Genomic DNA, 24740 nt, shown 5'->3' on the forward strand with positions numbered 1-24740 from the left:
CAGACAGCACAGTGTTTAAAAGCAAGCCAGTTAGTCCAGATAGTCAGAAGAAATACAGAAATACTGACTTCTGATATAAAGTGAGACTTGTGGGGGTAGAGATAGTTTGAGGGGAAGCTGAGATCAAGTGTTAAAGTTTCATATTCCCCTTCCCTTCCGAGTGGAAAACAAATATTTTCAGCAGAGTATTTCAGCAGTGATATGTCCAGTTTCACTCAAAATATCTACAGTTTGTGACTTATTTTAAATACAGCAGAGTACTGAGGCCTAATTGTCTCTTAACTTTTTATCATGGAAACATTTTATGCACACAGGATGAGACAACTGAGTAGAATTTGCTCTGTCACCATCACCCCAATTTCCACATTAATCAGCTCCTGGCTATTCTGTTTCAGGAGTAACTCCATCCACGTCCCTCCACCCCATAGGAATGACAGATATTTGGCCATTTTTGATTCACAAAAACCATTTTGTATGGTTCAGCACACTATTTTCAAACAAATTCCACATCGTATCATTTTTTCCCCATAACTATTTCAGTGTACACCTTAAAATATGGACATTCTTTAAAAACAACACAGTATCACTATAGCATCTGAAGAATTAGTAAATCCTCAATTTTGTCAGATATCCAGTCAGTGTTCAGGTTCCCAGGTGTCATAAGTGATGTCATTTTTATACGGTCCGTTTACTTGAATGAAAATCCATCTAAGGTTCACACACTGTGACTTGGGGGTATGTCTCTTAACATTTTTTAAAAATCTATAAGTCTTTTCCTTTATACATTTTTTTAAATCTGTAAGTCTCCCTTAACATCACTTTTTAAAAATTTTATTTTTCCTTGCAACTGAAGTAAAAAACGAGTTATTAGTTGTATCAAGTTTCCCAGAGTTTGGATTTTTTTTCTGGGGCCTGCATTTTTATTAGTGTTGTTTAGTCAGAAAACTAAACTAACTTCCCCACAAATACGTGACTTGGAAGAATTTGCTACCATCTTAAGTATGACTATGTCATATTTACTACAACTTTTATGGCATCTAGCTCAATGTCTGGTACAGAACAGATAATACATATTTGATCCCCAAATAGATGCATAAATAAATAAAATGTGTGAGGCAGGAGTAGAGGTTTTACATTGCAATGCAGATTTAATGTCATAATGTCAGTTAGAAGACAGGGAAGAATGGAGTGACCGATGTTCACTTTCAGCAAACCTTGCTCAGACACATCTTCCATAGTCCATTGAATATCAGATGCCAGTAAGTATAAGACACACCATTATTTTAGGGAGGTCTAAGCAAGAAAAACTGCTTGCAATGAAACCATGGCCCATAATTGATTACAAGGCACATTCTATTTTAGGGCTGTGGACATTCGAGGAGATGTGCATTTTAGAATTGATGACATGGGGTGTTCTCATAAGCAGAGGACATGGTAGTGTCTTCCATATGGCCAATCAGTGCAGCAAGTTGTGGAATGGACAGCCCTGGGTGAAGTTGGGCCATACTGGCCCAGGGAAACCAGTGAGAGTTTTCCTCTTCCAAAGAGCTGTATCTGTCAAGTTCCGTCCCAGCCAAGTGTACATTGTAAGGTCTTCCAGTGATGACAGTTTGGTGAATACCTAAGACCTATCCCTCACAGGGACATTGTTCCTTCAGCAGAAGACAGGCAATTCATCAGAAATAAGCACAGCCCAACTTTTTTTTTTTTTAAGATCGTATTTATTTATTCATGAGAGACACACAGAGAGAGGCAGAGACATAGGCAGAGGGAGAAGCAGGCTCCCTACGGGGAGCCCCATGCGGGACTGGATCATGACCTGAGCCAAAGGCAGATGCTCAACCACTGAGCCACCCCAGGTGCCCCTCACAGCCTAACTTTTGAATTGAAATCTGCTTGCATCTGTCCCAGTATAGCAGCAAGACATAGATAAGGCCAGTAGCCTTCCCAGGTTTTGTGGCTCCTGACAGCTAACACCATGGTGTTCACTGAATGTTGCTATAGAACATTCCCAAGTGAGCTCTACAGGTTGTGTGGAATTGTATAGTTGAAGGACTTTATCCTTACCGAGCTATTAATACATTACTTTTTGTTGTCACAACGTCTAAGCTCTGAGTTAATATGTCCTATGCAGAAGTGCAACAGGATTAATGAGACAGGTTTCTTCCACTGACAGCATTTGTCTTGCGTGTGGTAACTAGGGGTGAAGATTTGCTATTGAGACAAGCTCCTCCCAGTCTTCATTGAGTTTGAGTTGAAGTTTTAACTAGGAAAGGATGTTTAGCACATGTGGGCTAAGTGTCAGGATTTTCCCTGGGTCGCTCAGGCAGTTGTTCCCCTCAGCAAATAGCTTCCCCGAGACTGGGAAACTGAGACCCTACTGGCCACGTGGTAGGTGCAGGAACTCTGCCTCAATATTCTTTGATGTTCTTTTTAGGAGTAAATATGCTCTGAACTCAGCGAGCCATTTATTACTTAAAGTAGGCCTTGCCTGTGTGGAGGTAACTGGCCGTCTAAAGAAATAAGCCTAGGATAGGCAACAGTGAACCATCCTATGTCGTGCATCATCGGTGCACATATGTGTTTCCAAAAATGTCCCAGGGCCAAGATCTGTCAGGAGAGAAGGGGATAAACAGAGGGGGGTGGTAGCTGACATTTTTTAGCCTCTACCAAGTTCTGAGCACCGATTATTATGTCATCTAGCTCTCCCTGGGGTGGCCAGGTCATCTTCTGTTTGCATAGGAGGAGCTGGAGGCATGGCCGGGGTGGGAGGGGGGTGAGTAATTTCCCCAATGTAGCAGTGCTTTACGAAGCTGGGATTTGAATCCAGGTCAATCCAGCCCCCAAACCCACGCTTGTTCACTCTACCTGGTGCCTCTTGACATTTCAAGAGCCTGGGACCCGAGCCTGGCTTTGGGGTGTGGGTGAAGCAAGATGGTAGTCAATCCCCAGCACCGGGAGCATCAGATGAAGGCCAGGAAGTTGGAGGTTGCTGTTTGGTCTTCGCTGGATGAGTCAGGAAACCGGCTTCATTAGAGCAGGAGTCTATGTGAGGCAACAGTGGAAACAAAAGGCCGTGGGTGGGGAGGATTAGAAATTAATACTGCCCGCCTCCCAGGATTGTTTGCAGATGAAACATGAGTGCTTTGAAACTATAAAGTGCTTCCAGATCAAAGCCTTGGTGCTGAGATGGGAAATCTATTCGAGGAGGGTCTCTAAAGTCACCTGGTAGAGAGAGAGCAGACTTGGCCTGTGTCAGTTCTGAATGCAGACCGCTGGGGAGAAGTTGCAGAGAAGCAGGTACTGGTTTCTAGCAGAACTTTCTAATCGAGCTGTTGGCTCTGATGGTGACTTGAGCTAGATTAAAAACAACAGGCTCCCTGTCACCGTCCAAAGGCCACCCATCAGGGCTGATACTGGAGGGATCCCTTCATCCGTTGGAAGAGGCCTTCCGCTTTTAAACCTTAACCAGATGAAAACACAGAGTGGCAACCCACTTCAAAAACAGATAAAATCAGAGCTGGCCCAGATGGAGCAGGAGAGAGGGCTTGCCCTGCCTGTTTGGCACTGGTGCCTCCTTCCGCTCCCGGTGGCTCTTGAGGTTACGCTCAGGGCTCAGTCTGAAGACTGGGTGACAGAGTAACCTCTGTGGATGAGGTTGCAAAATAAGGCTTGGTGTTGAACTCCTTGGGTAGGATCGGAGCGTGACGGAGTTGCTGTGTAAGGGTGGGGGGGAGGTCTTTCTCCTGGCAGTAAGAAGGAATGGAGGGGAGGAGAAGAAGAGCAAGTGGAGGGCAAGTGAAGATGAAGATGGTGGCGCGTGGAAAGAGAGGCGATGTTGGAGAGGATACGGAGGATGAAGACAGGAGTAGATCAAAGAGGAAGCCCTGGGTCTTCACACCTCCCAGGAGCGAACGTTGGGAGTGGAGCATGCTTTGTGGAAAAGGCGGGGAGTTTAACTTGGAACATGTTGAGTTTGAGAGGACAGAGAGCTCTCTGAAACAAATGTCAGGTAGAGAGTGGGAGCTGATGGGCCCAGAGCTCCGGTCAGTGTGGGGGGCGCAGGTGTGTGGTCACATGCTCAGGAATGATACTGGAGGCCTTGACAGCAGGTGCCTGCTCCAAGGAGAAGCTGTATCAGACACACACAGAGACCCAAGGACAAGGCGAAGAGGAAAGGGAGCCAAGGAGAGAAGTCAAAGGGAGGTCACAATGAGAGTAGGAGGAGAATGAAGGCGGTCTAGTTCCAGGGAAGGAAGGGAGGATGGTGTCGTAGGACCTGGCAGGAGGCATCAACCTGTTTTACTAGCCGCCTCATGGTGTGGAGTGTGCAATCCCTCTGGGCTACTTTTATTCTTTTATTTTTGTTTTTCTAAGTAGGCTCCATGCTGGGCTTGAAGTCACGACACTGAGATCAAGACCTTGAGTTGAGATCTGAAGAGTCGAATGCCCAACCGACGGAGCCACCCAGGCGCCCCACCCCTGGGCTACTTTACAAAGCCCAGCTGTCAGCCTGAAATTTTACTTAGTAGAGAGACCTAGAGATGTCCTTACATTTGACTTCAAGGAGACTGGCTTTGCACAGATGAATTAGGGCACTGCTGGCGGTAGGGGCTGGGTTGCAGACGGAAAAGCTCAGGCGGCCGTTGCATTTGGCCTTAAGGAAAGTGACATCTAGACAGGGGGCTGTGGCTTAGGGATGAGATGGAATGGACTTGGAGCAGAGGGGGCTGAGTAGTCCTTGCTGTCCTCTGACTTGGGCCCATCCTCACGCCCCTGCCGCAAGCGTAGCTTTAGAGACCAAACAAAGATGTGTTGTGTTAGAGGTCTATAGAGAGTGGCTCCTGCCCTGGACCTCTTGTGCCAGTTTGTGCCTTTGCCCCAAACCCCTTAAACTGCAGACAAACTTTAGATCCCATGCTGTGAAAAAAGGTTCTTGGGCATACATACTTGGCAGAGTGAATGCACCACGGAAGCAGAGTTAATGCACCGTACATACGTGGCAAAGTTAATGCACTAAGGCGTAGTCTCGGTTTGGTTTCCTCTGGGAGCAGGTTAGAAACCAAAACTAGTTGACTCATAAGTGAACCTACATCTAAGTAAGAAAGGGGCCAGAGAGAGGGAGGCTGGCCTAGGATTAATGAGGCCAGGCTACGGTAGAGCAAGGCAGGGGGACGGGGCGGGGGTGGGCACCATATGGGACCAGAGGATGCTAGACAGAGACCTCTGCGCACACGTTCCATACAGAACTGTGCACCCCTTCTTTTCATTTGAGTTCCTTGCTTAAAAAAAGAAAAAGGTATATAGTTAGGTTTGACCGAGTACAGTGAAGAACCTCATCTTGCACCCTGAATAGAGAGAGAGCTTTCGGAGAGATGCTGGCTACCTACCACTGCTCAGTTTACTATACTGTTCTTCTAGAGTGATAGGACCAACGAGATGGTTGGCACTGAAGACTTCAGAAGCAACAGGGGATGGGAGGAGTGGGACAGGAGGAGTCAGTGTCCAAAAGAGTCCGACTCAGTCTCCGATGGTAGAGAGTGTACCATTCCGATAGAGAAGTAGCGCAGGACACAAGGTGGGGTTGGGGTGGAGACTACAAAGGTGTCAAAAATAGTTCCTTCTGAATCTCCACTGGGATCAGTGCAGGGTTTATTAAGGCAGAAAGCTCCTGGAATAGGATCGTGTGGCGTGACCAGAGACTGAGTTCAGTTCTTGCATCTCCTCAAGCTAAAAGTAGAGTGATCTTGGAAAATTAATTTAGTCTCTGAGTCATGTTTTCTCAAGTGTAAAGTGATAGAAGTATCACTTGCCGCTAATTAAACAGTAGATCATGTGAAACACTCCGAGGCCTTCAGTTGAGATCAGAATAATTTAGGTTTTTAAATACGTGCAAGTCTCGACTGCCTCATTACTTTTATAAGAAATCTAGAAGCAGAATGAGTAAGAAATAACTCGACAACGAAAGAAAGCCATACAGATTAGCGGTTCTTTTCATCATTCCTTCTGATGTTCTGTACATGGATCTTTGGGCTAATTGAGGGAAAGGAAGTGGCCAAGTGACACGTGGAGCACGACGGGGTGGGGGAGTGGGGAGACGGGAAGACGCCCCCGAGGAAGCAGCGAGAGTGGCAGGTGCCACGAGAAGGTGGAGAATTAGAATAACATGGGACTGTCACATTGGCGAGAGGGGTAGTGCCGTCCTTCCTCCCTGTTGGATGTCAGAGTGTGGGGTTGAGCCCCAGCACCTGAGGACAGGTCACAGTATTTGGGAGAACAGTTTTATTGGCCTGACTAAGGCTTGGATGATCAGAAGCATTTACTTGATAGTAAGTGCCAGGTCCCTATTAAATCTCACTTAATTATCACATCATCCCTGGGATGTCCTTGTTTTACTGCCCTTGGTTTACTGCTGTCTATAGTGCCCTGGACGAGGCTGAAGAGAGTAAAATGAGTTCCTGCATCCAGCACAAGGTGACAGAGCCAGGCTCTGACCCCAGGTCCTGCATGACTGCGAAGCTGGGCAGATAGCGGGCTGGTCATAGCAGCCCTGCAGGAGCCTGGAGCTGGAGGCCGAGGCTGGAGCTGAAGGCCAAGGCTGGAGCTGGAGGCCAGGGCTGGAGGCCGAGGCTGGAGGCTGGAGCTGAAGGCCAGGGCTGGAGGCTGGGGCTAAGAGCTGGAGCTGGAGGCCGGGGCTGGAGGCTGGAGCTGGAGGCTGGAGTAAGAGGCCAGGGCTGGAGGCGGGGGCTGGAGCTGAAGGCCAAGGCTGGTGTGGTGGCCAGACCAGGCTCTGTCATGGGTGCAGAGGTGCAAGGAGGGGGGGGAAGGTGGGAAGGGCAGATCCTTGTCAGAAGTTTGGCTGTAGACGAGGGGAAAGGATGAAGACTCAAGTCACAGGCAAGCGAGTTATCCCCAGGAAGGCCTCATACAAGGAGGTAGTGCAAGGCGCTGCAGGAGGAAGGGGTAAAGACGCTACCTGGGGGCGGGGGGCAGGGGGCTCCCTGTCCTGGGCCCGTCCTCTGCGCCCTGTCGTGCCTCTTGTGAGCCATGCGGGGTGGGAGGTTCTCAGGACTGAGCTATGTAGTGAAGGGATGTCTTCCAAGTCACAGTTGTCATGATGGGAGTTTGCCAGGTTGGGATCATGACCTTCCCTAGGTGGCTTTCCCAAGATTTCGACAGTGGGGCTGGGTGGGGGTGGGGGTTCACCGTTGATTTCCAGGTAGCACATAAACCCATCAGAACACCCCACATGCCTTAGAGGTGCCCCCCACTCTGGATTTTTCAAAGCACAGGCATCTGTACCTCTGATGATCTTCTGCTCCCAGCTTGTTCTTTCTGCCCGCCCCTGCCCCCACTCTTCATTTTGGTTTCCTGAAGGACTTGTCCTGTGTGGCTTTTTTTTTTTTTCTGACACAATTCCTCTCATAGATGCAAATGCAATCTTACCCCGAGCAAGAGCTCTCTCATCAAAATGCTGGAAGTCTGCAGCTCAGGAATTGGCTCTCCCCAAAGTTGGTTGGCTCCCCCAGAGGTTGGAGGGTTCCGATGCACTTGAATAAGGCAGAAGCAAGAGCTACACTAAGGGGCAAGGAAGTTGTTGCATCGCTTCATCAGTAGGAACAAGTAGACTCCCGGGCTGCCTGGGACCTTCAGGCTCTCGGGAGGCCTCTGTGGGAAGCCATGGGTGTGGGGTTGCCCAGTTGGACTCCACTGGGGGAGGAGGCCTCCTGCACCATCTGGCCTGTGTCACCTGCCACCCACCCAGGGCCTGGTGCTCAAGTGGCCAAGGTGCAAGACAAACCTTATGGGAGGAGAAGTCATTCACAGAGTCCCCTGGGCTCCTGTTCTTGGCTCGGTGGTTGAGGCAGACATTTCCCCCAGAAATGGTTTCCAAAGAGGTGGCATGATTCCTTCCAGAGAAAGCCAGGAGTTGCCCCTTTGGAGCACTCCCTCAGAGAAGAAGGATCTGGAAGCGAGGCTCACGCTACTTCCCACAGACAGTTCTGCAGCCCCGCGCAGCCCCCAGACTATAGTCTACAGGTGTAAGCCTTTCATAAAAGCAAACCAGATGGGCTTGAACCATGTCCTCGAAGGAAAATGAAAGTAGGCAAATACCTGGCAGTGTACTCCATGCAGAAATGCGCTGCTTTAGCTCCAGGCTGATTTAAATTAGTAGGGAATGTATTCAGGGGACGAGCATGACCCTAGCAGTTTAAAAAAAAAAAGAAAAGAAAGAAAAAGAAAGAAAAAGAAAAGTAGACAGAGGGTAGAATTTAAACTAAGAAAAAGGAGGGAGGGAAAGGAAGTGTTCTCAATTCTTTTTTCTTTTCTTCTTCCTAGCAAGAACCAGTTGAGTCATCTTTGGGGCTTAGTAATGGAGTAAGTGATCTTTCTCCTGAGTATGCCGTCCTGACTTCAGCTATAAAAAATGAAGTGGATAGTACGGTGAACATCATAGGTAAACTGTTTTGACATCTCATTTTTTTATACACACGAGCAGCCCCCTGGGATCTAAAAATTTGTAAAACGTGATTTGAAATAACATAGTCAGTGGGAGGAGGTCTTGGAACCATCTCAGAGGGCAGAGTTCCAGCCCCAGATTTCAGGGCTGAAAAATAAAGGCCTTTGAGGATCCGATAAAGGAACTTTTGATGGGTCAGCCTCAAGAAAATAGGCCAAGAGTGACTTCCCAGGAGATTCCAGTAGATGAAATGGGTTTTTTTTTCCCCCAGTGGCTCATGATTAGTGGTTCTCCATCTTTCAATAACTGGTCACATGGACAAAAGCGTTATTCTTTGAATTTGGGAACAAGAAGAGGGATGACTGTCCTCTTGGGTCCTCGTGGAACCTGCTCCGTGGCATACCTGATGCAAAGAGTGGCGCTCCTCTTACACACGAAAGAACTGAGGCAGAGACATGTAGCCTGAGGGCACGCTTGGATTCCACAAAGATTCTTGAGCACCTTCTGTATACCAGACTCCGTGCTAGCAATAGGTTGGGGAACAGGACAGGCCCAAACCCTAGTTCCCTGGAAGGAGACAGTTCACTAAGGCCATGGATAACTACGACACTAGCATTTGTGGAAAATGCTATGAAGAAGAAAACAAGAGAGACTATCTGGGGCCAGATTTAGATTGGAAGCTTCTCGAAGGAGTGGCATTTCCTCTGAGGTGGGTGGGTGAGGAGGGGGCCCCGGAACTGCCAGACGTGGACCCCGACGTGGGAACCCACATGGAAGACTAGGGAAGTCCAAGTGGTGGAGTGGGGTGAGGCTGGGGAGAGGGGGGCACGAGGGTGTGTCAGAGAGGGACGAAGGGTGGGGTCCTGCGGACTTTTCAGGCCATGGGAAGGACATTGGGTTTTATCTCCAAACTGCTGGAGGGGGCGTTTCAAAAAAATTTTTACTTCTTTTAAATTGAAGTTTCAGAGACAGTGACGTGCACAAATGTTTTCCATACATACACACTCGATGTACACACCATCCCTTGGAGGGATTTAGGCAGGAGGGTGACCCGAGTGGCTCTCCTCAACCAGATCGCACTGAGCCATAGCTGAGCGGCCGGATGGTGCAGGCCCCGGCAGGCGGCGAGGCCACCTCCAGCCACAGCATCCAGCACCAGGCTCTGCCCTCAAGGCACCTATAGGGCCGTTACACTTTTCTCCAGTTTGTAGACAGTCAGGGCTTCTGGTGCTGCTAAGAACCGGTGAGATCATGCAGAACGATGAGAGCAGACCTCCTGTCCAGGTGCCTTCATGTCTGGATCCTCAGCTGAGGACAGGAGGCTGCAGATGCTACGAGTGTCAGTATCCCCCCTCCGCCTCTTCCTCTGGGTTTTGGAGTTTGGGAAGCAGGGGGATGTATGCAGGGGATCCCTTGAATGCAAGTGCAGCGTGAGGGAAGGATGGGAGCAGAGCAGGACAGATAACAGCCCCCCCCCCCCCCAGTGTTACCACCTCCCCTGGGGAATAAGGCCTTGCCTGACCAGTGCTCCCTTAGCCTGGAGCTGCTTCAACCCCCCCTGGGTTCTCATCTGTCTTCCTCTTCCCAGCAGGCAGCCTCTGGAAAGCCTTGCCCGTGGAGCCCTTTAAAGAAAAAAAAAGAAAGAAAATGTTTGCCAAGACTCCAGGCACTTTTTCTTAAGATTCAGCTATTTCGAGTGAGCTGGTTGGTTTTAAGCTCTCCTTCATTTACGAGGTGAATTCAGCCTCAGATAAAATGGCAAATACAGAGTTTTCTTTACTTTTTTTTTTTTTAAACATTTGGTGGAGTCTTTGGCATGTAAATTCTCTGTCAGGCTGATTGTTCTTTGCCCTTTGGTATGATTGGTGCTATGGGGGTTGGTGCTCATTTAATGAGTCCTTACTTCCAGGGCAAAGACGGATGCCCCTGTTTGGTTGGAAAACCACCTGCTGGATTAAATGAGTCTCTTCCTTGGCCTAATAATAAACTAATAGTGGATGGCAGTAAAAGGAATTTGAATATCTCTAATTAGTTGGCGGCCCTTACAAAGGTATGTAATAATATACCAAGTGGATCCATGCCAAGTATTTTATTTTTATCTTATTTTTTTAAGACTTTATTTATTCTTAAGAGATGCAGAGAGAGAGACAGAGACATAGGCAGAGGGAGAAGCAGTCTCCCTATGGGTAGCCTGCTAGGGACTCGATCCCAGGACCCCGGGATCACACCCTGAGCCAAAGGCAAACGCTCAACCACTGAGCCACCCAGGCGCCCCCATGCAAGTATTTTAAAGAAGGGGGTCATTTGTGATCACAGTTAACAGTAGCACTGTCTCCAGTTTTAAACCCTTCACAGCACTCGGTCTCCGCTCCCGCGGTGACCATCCATCCATTAGCCATCCCCAGCCTCTGTGATTCGTGCACAGAGGTGAGAAACGCAGGGATTCCGACTCCAAGGCCACTGTGGAATTTGAGAGCAACTCTCTCAACCTTTTAAAAAATGCCTTATTTAAAAACAACACCATTTCTTGCTTTTAGTTCATTTGGTCCTGAAGCCAGAGTTCATGCCAGTTCTGTGTTTGGGCCCAGAGGAAGAAGGCTTCCCGGCGTTTTCTTTCTGCTTTTCTAAGCACATGTTGTTGATAAGATTTAATTTGGGAACTGAAACGAGTGTTTTCGATGATAGCAGTTTTTCACATTGTCTGGTAGGTTCTTAGGCGAGGGAAAGAGATGGAAAATCAATAAGCTAATACAGTGGAGGCCAGCCACCCAGCGCAGTTTTCTTCCAGACGGGGTGGAGGTCACTGTGAGCGTAATCCAGTACAATGCAGGGAACGTACCGTTGCCCTGGCACCGGGACTCTTGCTTGATTGCTGCTATGTTTTGCTTTTATTCTCGCCACAAATTACAGCAGGAAGACACACACAGGCTTGCATACACACGCACACATGAGCACACTTGTGGCTGTCGGCGGGCCGGGCCCTGGTCTTGCCTTCGTGTCCTTGACAGCAGAAGGCCCTTTCTGATTCAGCCGGCTGTCCACACCCAAAAGGAGCACGATGTCTCAATCCTTAAGACTTGTCTCTTTTTCTGTTCTATTTTTTTAAAAATTTATATATATATATATTTTTTTTAATTATTACTGGAGTTCGATTTGCCAACACATAACACCCAGTGCTCACCCCATCAAGTGTCTCTTAATGTTCATCTCTCCTGTCTGATTAAATGCACAGGTTAGCACGCCCAAAGACCTGACCCGGCTTTCCTTTGAAAGGGTAGGGGTAAAAAAAAAAAAAAAAAAAAAAAACCTTCTATTCTTATTTTTACTTTTCTTGAGCATTGAATTCTTTTTTGTGTGGGGTGACTTCTGGTTTTAGGAAGCGGAAGACGCCAGCAACATGTTGAATTGTTCTGACAATACCCCGCTGGCATCTTGCCCAGGTTAGCAGTGCTTTTTGCTGAGCTGTATTGAAATCATCTCCAGGCAGCGTAAAAAGTTTGCAGGTGCGGACGTTCTGTGTGACTTGCCTAGGCAGTGCTTTATAACCCCATTGTGTTTCTTGATAAAAGGTAACCCCACCCTTCAATAAAGCAAAGATTGCTGTGAAACAGGGGGACTATTCATGACTCCACAGTAAATCAAGCAATCCTTAGTGACTAGACGGATGGCAATTAGGAAATAAGGCAATTTGGATTTTGTCTGCCCAAGATGCACCTGATAGGATGTACTTTTGTGAGTAATTGCTTCCAAATTTGACTGTCTTGAAAAGTTAGGCTTGGGTAGCTCCTGTAGACAAGCTTAGGAACTCCGGTATCACCAGGGAGGACTGCAGCCGCAAGAGAAGAGAATCACGACGTAGAGACCACCTTTGGGTCCCCACGAGGGCCTCATGGTTATGACTCAAGGTTGGCAGCCTCTGGCACCAGAATTCATAATGATTTGCGGATGGCCAGAGGTGACGCTAGGCTGTAGAATTGTGTCTTCATCTTTTTTCCAGCCCCTTTGTTCACTGTTCTTTTCTGCTCTTTTTCCTGGTGCTTACAATGTAAGCAATGTTTTTACAAAACAAAACAAAAACTCCCATCTACAAGATCAATAATAGCTTGAGGTGGCTCTTTAGATGGAAGTCCCCCACCCCACCCCGTAAGGGGGGGCAGTGAAAGTCTTCTGTGCTCTTTCTAGGTGGGCTGTGTGCCTCTCGCCTTCTCCGGAGAGGGCTGAGCTGTTCGCCCCTCAGGAGACAAAGCCTCCGATTTTACTAGAACTCCTAGAAAACTCTGAGCAATATGAAACTCCAAGTGAGATGTAAAATCCAAATGTCACAATATACCCAGACCCAGAACCGATAGTGTACCTTATTTTTCCTTAGCAAACTGGACCTGGGAAAGCCTGGTCACAGAGGTGGAACTGCATGGGACTCTCTCAGTTACCATGTGCCGGCACAGTATCCTGGCAGTAGTTTGGTTATGGTGTTTACAATCTTGAGAAGTTTTTCTTTGCCCACGAAACCTGCCATCTATTTATGGGGCTCTATATTTATCACCGTCTCCTCTCCCTTGCTACCTACTGTGTTTATAATTAATCATCAGCTCCTCCTGTCTTTCTTCGTATTTCTCAAATCCATCCCCTTCTTTCTTTTTCTGATAGTACCCTCAGTCACCTTCGCTCTTGCCAGGGCTCAGCTTCCATTCTGCCCCTGCCCCATTCATTCTCTATACAGAGAGATTTAAAAAAAATGCCAATCTCAGCATTTCACTGTTACCCCCAGGATGAGGACCAGAGTCTCTCTCGGGTCCCCAGAATCCTGGTGACCTGGTCCCTGGTGACTCCTTTTATATTTGCTTTTGAACTTGAATTATTCTGAACATTTTGACTTCCATGTGCCTGTCCAGTGAGAAAGCGAGGTGGGCTATGTGTGTTGTCCTTGTGCAGCGGCTGTTAGGGCTTGTCCACACAGCCCAGAAGACATGGATGTTTGGCAGTTCTGCTGGCAGGTGTAGGCTGCTACCCCAAGAAGTCTCACCCACATCTCTGCTCCCAGACCATTGACCCTTGAGATACATTGATTAACTTGACCGAGATTTTATTGGAGCAGGTGATTGGCTTCCCTTTACTTCCCTTTACGGTAGCATGTGGTACTGTTTGCTCTTGAGAGTGAAGAGTGGATACTGCCCAGTCACACTCTTGCTTTGCCCTGACCTACATCATCAACTTGTTGATGCAGCTGGGGAGGTCTGGCCCATGCAAGGACAGAAGTCCATTCTCTGAAATTATTAGCCCCCTAGTGACCGTCTCTCACTGTGGATCTTGGGCCTCTAACCCAAATCATGGCTGCATTTTATTTAAAACACACACACACGGAGTTTAGAAGTTAAAAGACATAGGTTCTAGACCTACCTCTGCAGATTTTTACTTACCACATGACCTTGAGCAAATTCCGTAGCCATTCTGAGACTGCATTTCTTGAAATATAAAATGGGAATAATAATGCTGATCCTGCCCACCTCAACAGGTTGTTGGGAGCACAAAATGAGTGTAATGGAAAAAAAATCACTGGATAGTGAGAAGGTGGTTAAATAGTATTATGATGATATTATCAAAAGTATATTAAAATATATTTGAGTAAGGAAAGTAGCCTCCATCTGTGCCACATTGTCAGCGCTAAGAGTAACAGATTCCATTCTTCGGATGAGATCAAGAAGAAATTTCTCTCCATGCTACCATGCTGATGGCCTGATTTTCTATGCCCACCGATAAGCTCTATGCTCAACCCTACAGCTACTTGGGTGACCTTGGCAGTCTCTGTGACCTCTCTGGGTTTCTGCTTTTTTTAGCTGTAAAGTGGTAGGACCAACATGGGACCCCACCCCCTCCTCCACCAGAGACCCTTATTTTTGTTTCTAATAGTCTCTGGTATTCAAAGCTTTCTGTGAGGCACAGGGGCAACTGCTTTCTCAGGTGGAGCCCTACGTTACGTCAGCAATTGTTAATAAAGTTAGAATGACCTTTTAAGGAACCAAACTGGTCATCAGTAAGCAGCCATGAATAATATTGTTGTAATTCTCAGCAACTAGGTCCAGATAAAATTACATTCCTGTGGGTGACTCTTTTCCTGATGGGCTGACCTGATGTGCTAGAGAAGCTTAGTGGATTCCTAGCTCCTCTGATCATTGGAGAATTTCCTTGGCACCCAATACAGAGCTGCTGAAAAGCAATGTCACTACTGCTGTTGTGAGCCCAGAGTTTCATTAAAGTGAGATTCTTAAGGTTTTATCCCCAGATGGGCTTAGAAAGCCAGGAGCAGCCAGGTAGGCACTTAATGAGCTCTTTTGATTGGAGAGGTGGTTCTGCGGAGAATTTGAGTTGCACCTCCACATCTGGGAGTGTGGAATTTGACTTCTGGTTCTGTCACTTACTGGCCGTCTGACCTTGAATAAATATTTAACTCTCCGTGACGCCTTTCCTCATGCCTAGAATGAGGACCATAATCGTACCTTCCTCATGGGGTTGTGGAGGCTTCCAGGTGGGAGGTCAGGGGTGAGTGGGAGAGGCAAAGAGAAGTGCTCAGGAAGTGTTTGGTTTTGTTACTATTACTTATCAGTCAGGATACTTGGGCACCTAGCACGGTGCTGCTCCTGACTTGATTCGCCATAGCAGATTGCTAACAGTTTGCTGTGTGTGTGTCTCATGACCGTCAAGAGTCAGTGTTACTGTCTAGGTCGTCCCTTGGGGCAAAGGTTAGTCGTTCAGGGAGAGAGAGAAAGAGAGAGAGAGAGAGAACGAGTGACAGATCGATCAGTTGATTAGGGGTAGTGCCTAAAGCAATCCAAAGAGCATCTCAGATGTTGGGACTTCCTTGCTTCTCCTTTGGGCTTGCAGATTGTGAGTTGGGCTCCCACCGATGTTGAGATGTTAATTGAAAAAACAACAAAGTAACCCCTCTTCAGTGTATAGTTCTAGAATTCTGGCAGAAGCACTCAGTTGTGTAACCACCACTATCTTCAAGGCCTAGGACATTTTATCACCCCCTAACATTTCCTCACCTTACCCCCAGCTTCTGGCAACCACGGCCCACTCTGTCTTCATCACTTCCTCTAGGTTCTGAAAAGCCCACTTGCCACGAGTCTTAAAATTTGGTGGGAGACTCTCATTGCCACATCCGGCATCTGCAAGTGGTCCTGATCTCCTATGGGACCCTGGCTCCAGTCCGTGAGCCTCGGTCTGTTTCATTCATCTGTGTGTTTAGCAGAGGTTCACTGAGCTGTTCTCAGGCATGAGTCCTGAGCCTGTGCTAGGCCTTGGTACAGAAAGTTTTAATCCCGGTTCTCAACTCTCTCAGGAGCCACAATTTGGTTGGGAAGTGATGCGTACAAATAAAAAGTTAACTTGTGATATGGGGTAGAAAGTCAGGGAAGTGTCACGAGGTTGTGTCACATTGTAATTTTGGACAAGGCAGGTGAGAGGCAATCTGGAAGGAGAGGTCAGTCTGTTCTGGGGGTTGGGGTGAGGGATGGTCAGGAAAAGGCTCTAGAAAGAGGCCTTCTGAATACTGCCTGTTGCTCAGCCTCCCCTTCCCACCCAACCCACGCGTTACTGCCTCATTGAAGCCTTTGATTCCTCAAACTGGGGGGAAAAATACTCCACTTTCTCAACTCGTTTGGTGTGGACTCTCCCCGGCCCCCCTCCCTTCACAACTGTCCTAAACTTCACCTCCAGAGCATTGTGTGCTGGCCTACAGCCCTACCAGAGTCCTCACAAACCAGGCCCTCTGCCCCCTTAGTACTTGACAACAAGGCCTCCTACAGAGTAGATGCACAATAAATCTTCTGTGAGTTGAATGAGTTGGGCATTATGGGGAAAGGCAGGGAGGGAGAGAATCCCAGGTCAGAGCAAGGGGCTGTTACGATGGGAAGACACTTGAGCTGCTGCCATTGCATAAACGACCAGCTCACTTGCTGTCTACTTGGAAGGACGGTGCAACCGAGAATTGAATTTTGAAGTTCTGGAAGTTAGAGTGGTTTTGATGTCAGTCAAATTTGTCGAAGACCTTGATTGCCCTACTGGGCAGGGTATCGCTCTTGGCCAGCCCCTCCTCAGACACACGCATGCATACACGCGGGCCCCGTTTGGTTTCCATCTGCCCACTGCTTTTAGGACTTGGGAAAATCTTGTTTTCCTACCAGTTTTATCTTCCGTGGGAGAAGAGGCAGCAGAAACCTGAGAGAGGTCAGTGTCGGTGCTCAGTCTGTGTCTGGTGAACTACATAATTGATGCTCTTCATGCTCAAATGGGACGGTCCAAAGGATAAAATAAGAATTTGGGAGTCTGCCTGCCATATATAGCCTGTCGTCCTTTTCTTTAATTTCATCCCCTCCAGGAGAACCTAAACAACATTCCATTTCCCTTCCTCTCTGAATGCCAGGGCTTTGTGGATGGTTATCACATCCCCACATCTCCTTCCCCCAGCCTCGCGGGTGCCTTTCCTCTCTTCGTTCCAGAACTCGAGAATTCTCACTCCCCTCTCAAGCCTTCTCTGAATAGAATCAGGTCATGTTCTCTCCACCTCGTGCTAGTCATTTCATCTCTCTCCAAAAAGCAATTAAAACCGGAACTCATTTATAAACAAAAATCCTGGAGCAATTAAAATACTGAGCAGTTAAAACAAGAACTTGTCCACGATGGCAGATTTCTCAGGAAGATTGGAATGTGGTTAGGCCTTTTTGCCTAACTTGATGGTCAAGAAAATGTGAGGGACGTGGGAGCGCTGCGCGTAATCTGGACTGTGTGCCTTCGGAGAGGTGAATCTACCTCTCTGTGACTGGGCTTCTTCTTCTTTTTTTTTTTTTTTTTTTTTTTTTGTGACTGGGCTTCTTAATTGATAAAAGGATTAGGATGGCTTGCTTGTCGTTCTCATGGGGGGAAATGTTAGAAATCACTTACACAGGGATGAGTAAAACATTGACTATGATCGCCAAGTATTCTGAGGCCCTTGGGAAAACCTTATTACTCCTTTGTTGTTTCCATTTGTTTATCAGTGCCAGTTTTTAGGGGTATGTCATTTGGCCAATGGCCAACAAGTATAAGGTCAGTTCTGTTTGAAAGTAGGGGAGGGCCTTAGGGTCATTGAAATGAAAACCACCATGAGATACCACTACACACCTTTCAGAGTGGCTGAAGTAGAAAAATAGTGACAACACCAAAAGCTGGCAAGAATGACCATGAATTAGACCATCCACACATTGCTGGTGGGAATGTCAAACAGTATAGCCACGTCAGGCAACAGTTTGGCAGTTTCTTGTAAAATGGAACATGAAGTTCCCATGTGATCCAGCAGTTGTGCTCTTAGGCATTGATTGGTCCCAGAGAACTGGAAGCTTAGGTTCATACAAAGCCTGTATGGCATGTGTGCCATGTCCCTCATGGCAGCTGTATTTGGAATAGCCTAAGACCGGAAACAACCCAGAAGTCCTTCAATGCATGAGTAGTTAAGCAGACTGTGGTATATCCACACCATGGAATAGTACTCAGCAGGGAAAGGAGCTCTGTAGACACAGCAGGTTGAATGAATCTCCAGGGAATTATACTGAGGGGGGGGCGGGGGAGCTAATCTCCCACGGTTACCATGTGAGCTCATTTATGAAACATCCTTGAAATGACAAAAATTATAGAAGTGGGGAACAGATGAGTGGATGTCAGGGGTCAGAGACGGTGGGGAGGAGAGGCTGACAGAGGTGGGTATATAGGAGATGCTTGTGAGGATGGATCCTGTTTTGTATTTTGACTGTGCTGGCAAACACACGAAACTCTGTATGTGATAAAATTGCATAAAACTTAATTGCACATATGTAGACACACACACACACGTAGACACACATCTACACACAGAGGAATACAGGTAGGAGTGAAGAAATCTGAACAAGCAGTGTAGAGTTATCAGTGTCAATATCCTAATACTGTGCTAGAGTTTTCTGAGATGTAGCCATTAGAGGAGATTGGGTAAAGGCACACAGGACACAGGATCTCTCTATTATTTCTCCAAACTGTATGTGAATCTACAATGACCTCAAACTGAAAAGTTTAATTAAAAGCAAGTTGAGGCAGGATCCAGAACCAGGGTGGTGGGAATTCATCTTGTCAGCGCCCTGGGGAGCTGGTGGGGCTGGTCTGTGTTAGGCCGCTCTGTTCCGTCGTTCTGATATTTCCTCCAGTGGTCATGGTGCCCGGAGGGCAGGGAAGGGTTGGGAGCCCGAACAGAGCACCCTCAGCTGGAAAGGATGCAGTGGAGTGGATTTGGGTGGTCCTTTCTCCTTAGTAAGATTTGATTATGTCTCTGTGGACCCAGACCTGGAAAACAGCACGGCAGCTTCCTTCCTTCGGTGGAAGAGCAGAGGACAGAAGTGGGTCAAGTTCAAAGCACTGTCTGTCTGGCCCTGGGGCTAGCTCTGGCTGCAGCCTTTGGTCCTGCAGGCTTGGCTATGACTGGATTGAGTTTGGGACATGGCCACGTGTAAGCACCATTGGCCAGCACGCTGGAAATAGCCCCAGGAGGCAGGATACTGGCAAGATGCTTCTCTGGAGACATAAACCCAAAGCTAAGGCTGTTCTTCAGTTTCACGGCAGATGACATGTGGCTGAGAATCTGATTCCTGATGATTCAACTCTGGGGAAAACTTGTCTTCCTTGAGAGTGCGTGCTAGAGTCGTGAGTCAGGCATCAGGGCATGATGGCTGTCATCTCTTTGAAGTTGTAGGACAGTCACATCTGGACAGCAACATCGACGATCAAGAGATTGTCACTAATCCTCCGGACATTTGCCAAGTTGTAGAGGTGACCACCGAGAGTGACGAGCAGCCGGTCAGCATGAGTGAGCTCTACCCTCTGCAGATTTCCCCCGTGTCTTCCTACGCAGGTAAGAGGGTTGGAGGGAACCTCTGGAGCTGAGCAAGGATGGGTGTGGGGCAGTCCTTCGGGGGCGGGGGGCACCTGCTTCACTTCTCCATCCTGGGGATTATTCTTGCTTTGTTTTCTCCACGAACATCTTCTTGGGTACTTTTGTTCTCAGAAGACACGGCCACAGCATTTCTTTACTCGATCACCCATAACTTTTTCGTGCATGACTAACAATATTTCTTGGGAGAAGTAGTTCGTCGAAGTCTACGTTATTGCATAAATTATAAGAAATCCGGAAGGGTGTTTCCAGTGGAATCTTGAGTTTGACCAAGCTGGATCGAACCTCGAAGACCATCCCTTTCAGCTCCTACAGAATTTCTGGAAGGGAAGGCATGTGTTCTAGGGAACATAACATGGTCAGTGAGTGTTTGGTCAGGACTTGAACCCAACCTGGAGACCTCGAGCCACATTCCATCCCACCATGTTTACTTTTTCCCCTTCTTTTTCAGTTCAATACAGCTTCTAATCAGGCCAGGTGCCTGAGCCCAGATCTGATTCCCCAGGGGAGGGCCCCATAACAACCCAGAAGTTGACTCAGACAATCCTAGGATCAGAACCGGATTCTGTTGTTTCTTCCATCCTTACGCAACAAAGTGGTGGCTCCTTCATCTGCCACCATTACATCGTCTTACACTGTCCCATGATCTCCGTTTCATTTTCTGCAGACTCGATAATTAGGAAATATAAATTCTGAGTCAATGTTATTGCTTGCGAACGTTAAAAATAGAGAGAAAAAAAGAGGCCCTATCAAGAGTCAGTACAGGCAGCTCTAATACACTTCCCAGGATCCTTTCTGTGCTGCCAGACAGAGCGTCCTTCACTTAGGATGATGCTCTGGTGACTGGCACACAGTAGTAGAATTAGGTTGATTCAAATGACAGGTTCTTTGTGAATTGTCAGCCACTAAGCGACCCTTCTCTTCGCCTGAACACCCGCTTTCTATCTCTTTAGCTTATTTTTTTAACCTGTGGTTAAATGGACATAGCACAAAATTTGCCATTTTTGCTATTTTTAAGTGCACATTTTGGCGGCAGGAATTGCATTTGCGTTGTTGTGCAACCATCGCCACCTCCCAGCTCCAGTACTTTCTCATCTTGCAAAACTAAAACTCTGTCCCCGGTCAACACCAGGTCCCCAGCCCTGGCAGCCCCCCGCTCCACTTTCTGCCTCTGTGGACTAGGCCACTCTCCGAAACTGAGGAGAGTGGACTCACGCAGCGTTTGTCCTTCTGTGATTGGCCGGTTTCACGTAAGGTCCTCGAGATCCTCACTTTGTTCCATGCCAGGAACGCGAAGGGGATGTGAGAGCAGACCATGGCTACAGGAAGCTTATAATCTGTCAAACAGGATAAGCTTGTCATTAGTGGTTTACTCATCACGCTTTGAGCTCCTACGCGTCAGAGTTCCGTTTTGGCCTTTGCCAGGCTCCAGGGATAAATAACTGCTGTGTGTTGTCTGTTTATTGTGCCCCAGGACCTGTGCTAACTGCTTGGAATCCACTGACTTTGCTTAATTATCAGGAGAAGAACCCTGTCAGCCTGGGTATCATCATTATTACATCTTTAAAAAAAAAAAATTAGGAACCTGGGGATCCCTGGGTGGCGCAGCGGTTTAGCGCCTGCCTTTGGCCCAGGGCGCGATCCTGGAGACCCGGGATCGAATCCCACGTCGGGCTCCCGGTGCATGGAGCCTGCTTCTCCCTCTGCCTGTGTCTCTGCCTCTCTCTCTCTCTCTCTCTCTGTGTGACTATCATAAATAAATAAAAAAATTAAAAAAAAATTCTTTAAAAAAAAAATTAGGAACCTAAGGCCAGTTGTGGGCAAAGCAGTGTGTTCAGGGAAGAACAATTGGCAACATGGATAGACTCTGCCTACAGGTGGCTGGTGCCAAAAGCCTGCTCTTAACCCTCCCACTGTGGTGCTGCCCCGGACGATCCACGGGGCTCCGTGGTTGGGAACACATCCACGGCCCTGAGATCCACGGCCTACGATGGGGGGCGTGGGGGGGGGAACAGAGCAGCCTGTTTATGCCTTAATTTTACAGTTGAGATGACACTAGGCTCCTTTGCTTATATTTACATAGCTATGGCTGAAAATGTGTGACTTTGTTCTACATCATGCTGCTGCGGGGCATGATGCCACCCCATGTGGGTTTGGGTGTTTTTTGTTTTGTGTTTTGTTTTTCAAGGGTTGGAACTTTAGAATAGACTTTTCTGTTTATCTGTTGAAGACTTCCTGAAGCCTTCTCGAGGGTTCTGGAAAGACGTCTTTCTTGCTGGTCTGCCCTCAGTGGCGTTTTGCCTCTGCAGAAGAATCCCAGGAACAGCTGATCCATGCAGAGAGAAATGAAAATTTCATTACCCTTTTCAGGACATTTGCATAGATTTGAAAAGAAGGATCCCAGTTGCCAGGCTGGCAGGCAGCAGGAGCTTTGTTGGAGCCTGGCTGTTCAGTCTGGCCTTTCGTTCTCTCCCTTGTTTTCATTGTCTGAATTCTCCAGAACCTTTTGGAGTGAGGCTCACCAGTTGGAGCCAAGATGTTTCCTCACTGCTGCCTTTCCAGAACTTACAGACCCGAAGTTTACCTGTTAGGAAAATTTAACGGAGTAGCTGGTTGAAGTCTTCCGGTCAAGGAATTTGATAACATTCTGCCTCGAAAGGCAGCTTTTTTTGGTTGTAATTCACCCTTCTTACGTTATGTTCCCTGATAGGAGAGGCTGCTTGTCTGTTTTTTGTGATAAGCTTCCTTTGTTTGGACTGAAATTCAACTGAATTTCAACTTCCTCTCACCATTTCATTCACTTGCTTAGGAAACTGGTATGTGGAGGCTGTTGTTTTGTTATTTTTCTTTTTTCTTTCTTTTTTTTTTTTTTTTACCCTTCCTGATCATTGAAATATAATCCAGTAGTATTACAAAACCACATTCCGTTTTGCAAGTCTGTCTTCTCTATGGTTTAAATTTTGTGGTGAGCAAGAAAAGAGGTGGTTTCTTTGAGTGGAAGTACTTGCATTGGGTGTTTTAAGACAATATAAAATTCTCGTTGGATTCTTAAAACTTTCATCCTGGAGAGAGATCTCCCGAGCCCAACCTTGGGAAACTCCGGTGGACGGTCGTTTTATCTTTAAAAGTCTGCTATATAGTGGGCTCTTGCCTCTTGTATGTATGGCACCAGGATTTTACTAGGTTATTGATGGTTTAGTAAGAGAAAGCCATAGTAGTATTTTGTGGAGGGCTGGACGAGAGGATGGAGAAGAGAGCGTAATACAGAGGATTAGGGATCCCTGGGTGGCTCAGCAGCTTAACACCTGCCTTCGGCCCAGGGTGTGATCCTGGAGTCCCGGGATTGAGTCCCACATCAGGCTCCCTGCATGAAGCCTGCTTCTCCCTCTGCCTGTGTCTCTGCCTCTCTCTCTCTCTCTCTCTCTCTCTCTCTCTCTCTCTGTGTGTGTGTGTGTGTGTGCGTGTGCGTGTCTCTCATGAATAAATGAATGAAATCTTGAAAAAAAAATACAAAGGATTAATTGGTTATGACTGAGAGAGTGGACTGACCAACAATTGGCAGTAAGACTTTGGGCCCTTATGGAAACCCTAGCAGGGCTTGCATTTTGTTGGGTGAGGCTAAGGTAGAAGTGCTTTGAAATGAAGAGGACTCTGACTTGAACCTTTTGACTGAGCTTTCCTAAGTGAGTTGAGGAAAGGATCGAGGGAAAGAAATTCTTGTCAATCTTATTAATAAAACTTGTTGAACAAGAACCTTCCAGAAAATGTGCCCGGATGTCAGAATGCAAAAAGGCTTAAACATTAAACATCCTGTTTCCCTCTCTGGAATGTTCCTGAGGTGGTTTGACAATAAAAACTGGGCTGAAGCGGCGTGTGAACGTAAGACTAGTGTCATCCTAGAACCACAGCTCTGGAAGAAGGATCTCTGAGATCAACCCGCCCAAGGGTTGATCCCCTTCCCTCTCACCAGTCACTTTCAGGGGAACTGGGACCACAGTGTTGAAAGGAGCTACTCATGTACCTGTTACTGCTCTGTAAATACTTTCCACTCAGTCGTGCCGCGCTAGTGAAGCGACTCCAATTTTTTCTCATTCCGTTGTATTCACAACCAATAAAAAACCCAAATCCAAACTCATCGAAAGGGAAAATGAAATAACAGTGCAGGCTGATATGCAGCTGCAGTGAGTTCATTTGTGATATAAGAAGGGATCTTGAGAATGGCAACAGTGAAGGAAAACCAAGGGGACAGAGGGACATGGGCTCGTGGACACCCAACAAAGCACTGTGAACCAGTGACGTCGGGGAAGCCGTGAGAGCCGTGCTTACTTGGGAGAGGAGGGTCTTCGGGTCCTCAGGCCGGAGCTTCGGGCATCTCCTGCTCCTGGGTCACAGGCGCACAGGGCCGTTCTTTTAAACAATAAAAACTAGAAATCTCAGCTTGCTAATAATGGAGAGTCTTTAGAGTTACTTCAGAAGCAGATGATCTTATTTTAGAAGCCCTGCTCTCCACTAAGATTTGCGTTAGCTGAAAATTTCAGCTCAGACCACGGATGGCTTTTCTTGTCCTCAAACTGTTTCCTGAAGTTTTGAAAACTGGATGCTTAAGGGCAATGAACTCTTTTTTTTTTGTATATTTTTTTATTGGAGTTCGATTCGCCAACATATAGCCTAACACCCAGTGCCCATCACCCAGTCCCCCTGTCCCCCCACCTTGTTCGTTTCCCAGGGTTGGGGAGTCTCTCATGAGAGCAGTGAACGTTCTGATCACGTTCATGGTCTCTGCAAAGGTCTTAACCAAGTAGTCTGCCCAGGGTCTGCGTCTTCTCGGCCCTCCTGCAGCTGGGGCTGGGGCTGTGCTGGAATCCCAGAACCCTGGTGTCCACATATTTCCAGCTCTCCTCCCCGCAACACATGTCCGTTGGCGTCTGTGTGTTTGTTTCTATTTGAAGGGAGACAGGAACAGAAGATGATGGCGTTTCTGGGAGGTAATTAGGAGCAAAGGGGGTCTAGACATGTATGAAAGGAAGAGAAACCCTGGCTTTAGAGCACCGAGAAAGCTGAGCATAAAAATGGAAAGGGGATCTTGAAATTTCAGCCGGAGCAGCAGGAGCGCTCAGGAAGCAGAGCTGCTGTTGTGTTTCGGTGCCCAGAGCCCTGGAATCAGATGTGCAGTTTTGTTTTCTCTCCTCTCTGCTGACTCAGGCCACAACTTTGGCAGGTTTCTCAATATCTCTGTTCCTCATTCTTCTTGGGAGCTGCGATACTGATCCCTGCCTCCTTGGGATACTGAGCTAGCCCGAGGATTATGCGAGCAGGGTTTTTCACTTGTTT

The 24740-nt window shown here is 47.4% G+C and overlaps 2 protein-coding genes across 7 annotated transcripts in view; one reads left to right on the forward strand and one right to left on the reverse strand.

Moving 5' to 3' along the window:
* Window positions 1-24740, forward strand: part of IRF2 (interferon regulatory factor 2) — a 79709-nt gene that overhangs the window by 49939 nt on the left and 5030 nt on the right. For all 6 annotated transcript variants that reach the window (XM_035700026.2, XM_025471832.3, XM_035700027.2 and 3 more), the window contains 2 exons: window positions 8341-8458; window positions 19206-19370. In XM_035700026.2, coding sequence (XP_035555919.1) covers window positions 8341-8458; window positions 19206-19370 — 283 coding nt within the window. The remainder of the gene's footprint in view (window positions 1-8340; window positions 8459-19205; window positions 19371-24740) is intronic.
* The window catches only part of LOC112675239 (storkhead-box protein 2), a 556032-nt gene continuing 552286 nt past the window's right edge, over window positions 20995-24740 (reverse strand). The window contains exon 3 of the transcript XR_007402665.1: window positions 20995-21146. The gene's annotated coding sequence lies outside the window, so the exon portion shown is untranslated. The remainder of the gene's footprint in view (window positions 21147-24740) is intronic.

Source organism: Canis lupus, chromosome 16, assembly GCF_003254725.2.
Source record: "Canis lupus dingo isolate Sandy chromosome 16, ASM325472v2, whole genome shotgun sequence".
Classification (NCBI taxonomy): Eukaryota; Metazoa; Chordata; class Mammalia; order Carnivora; family Canidae; genus Canis; species Canis lupus.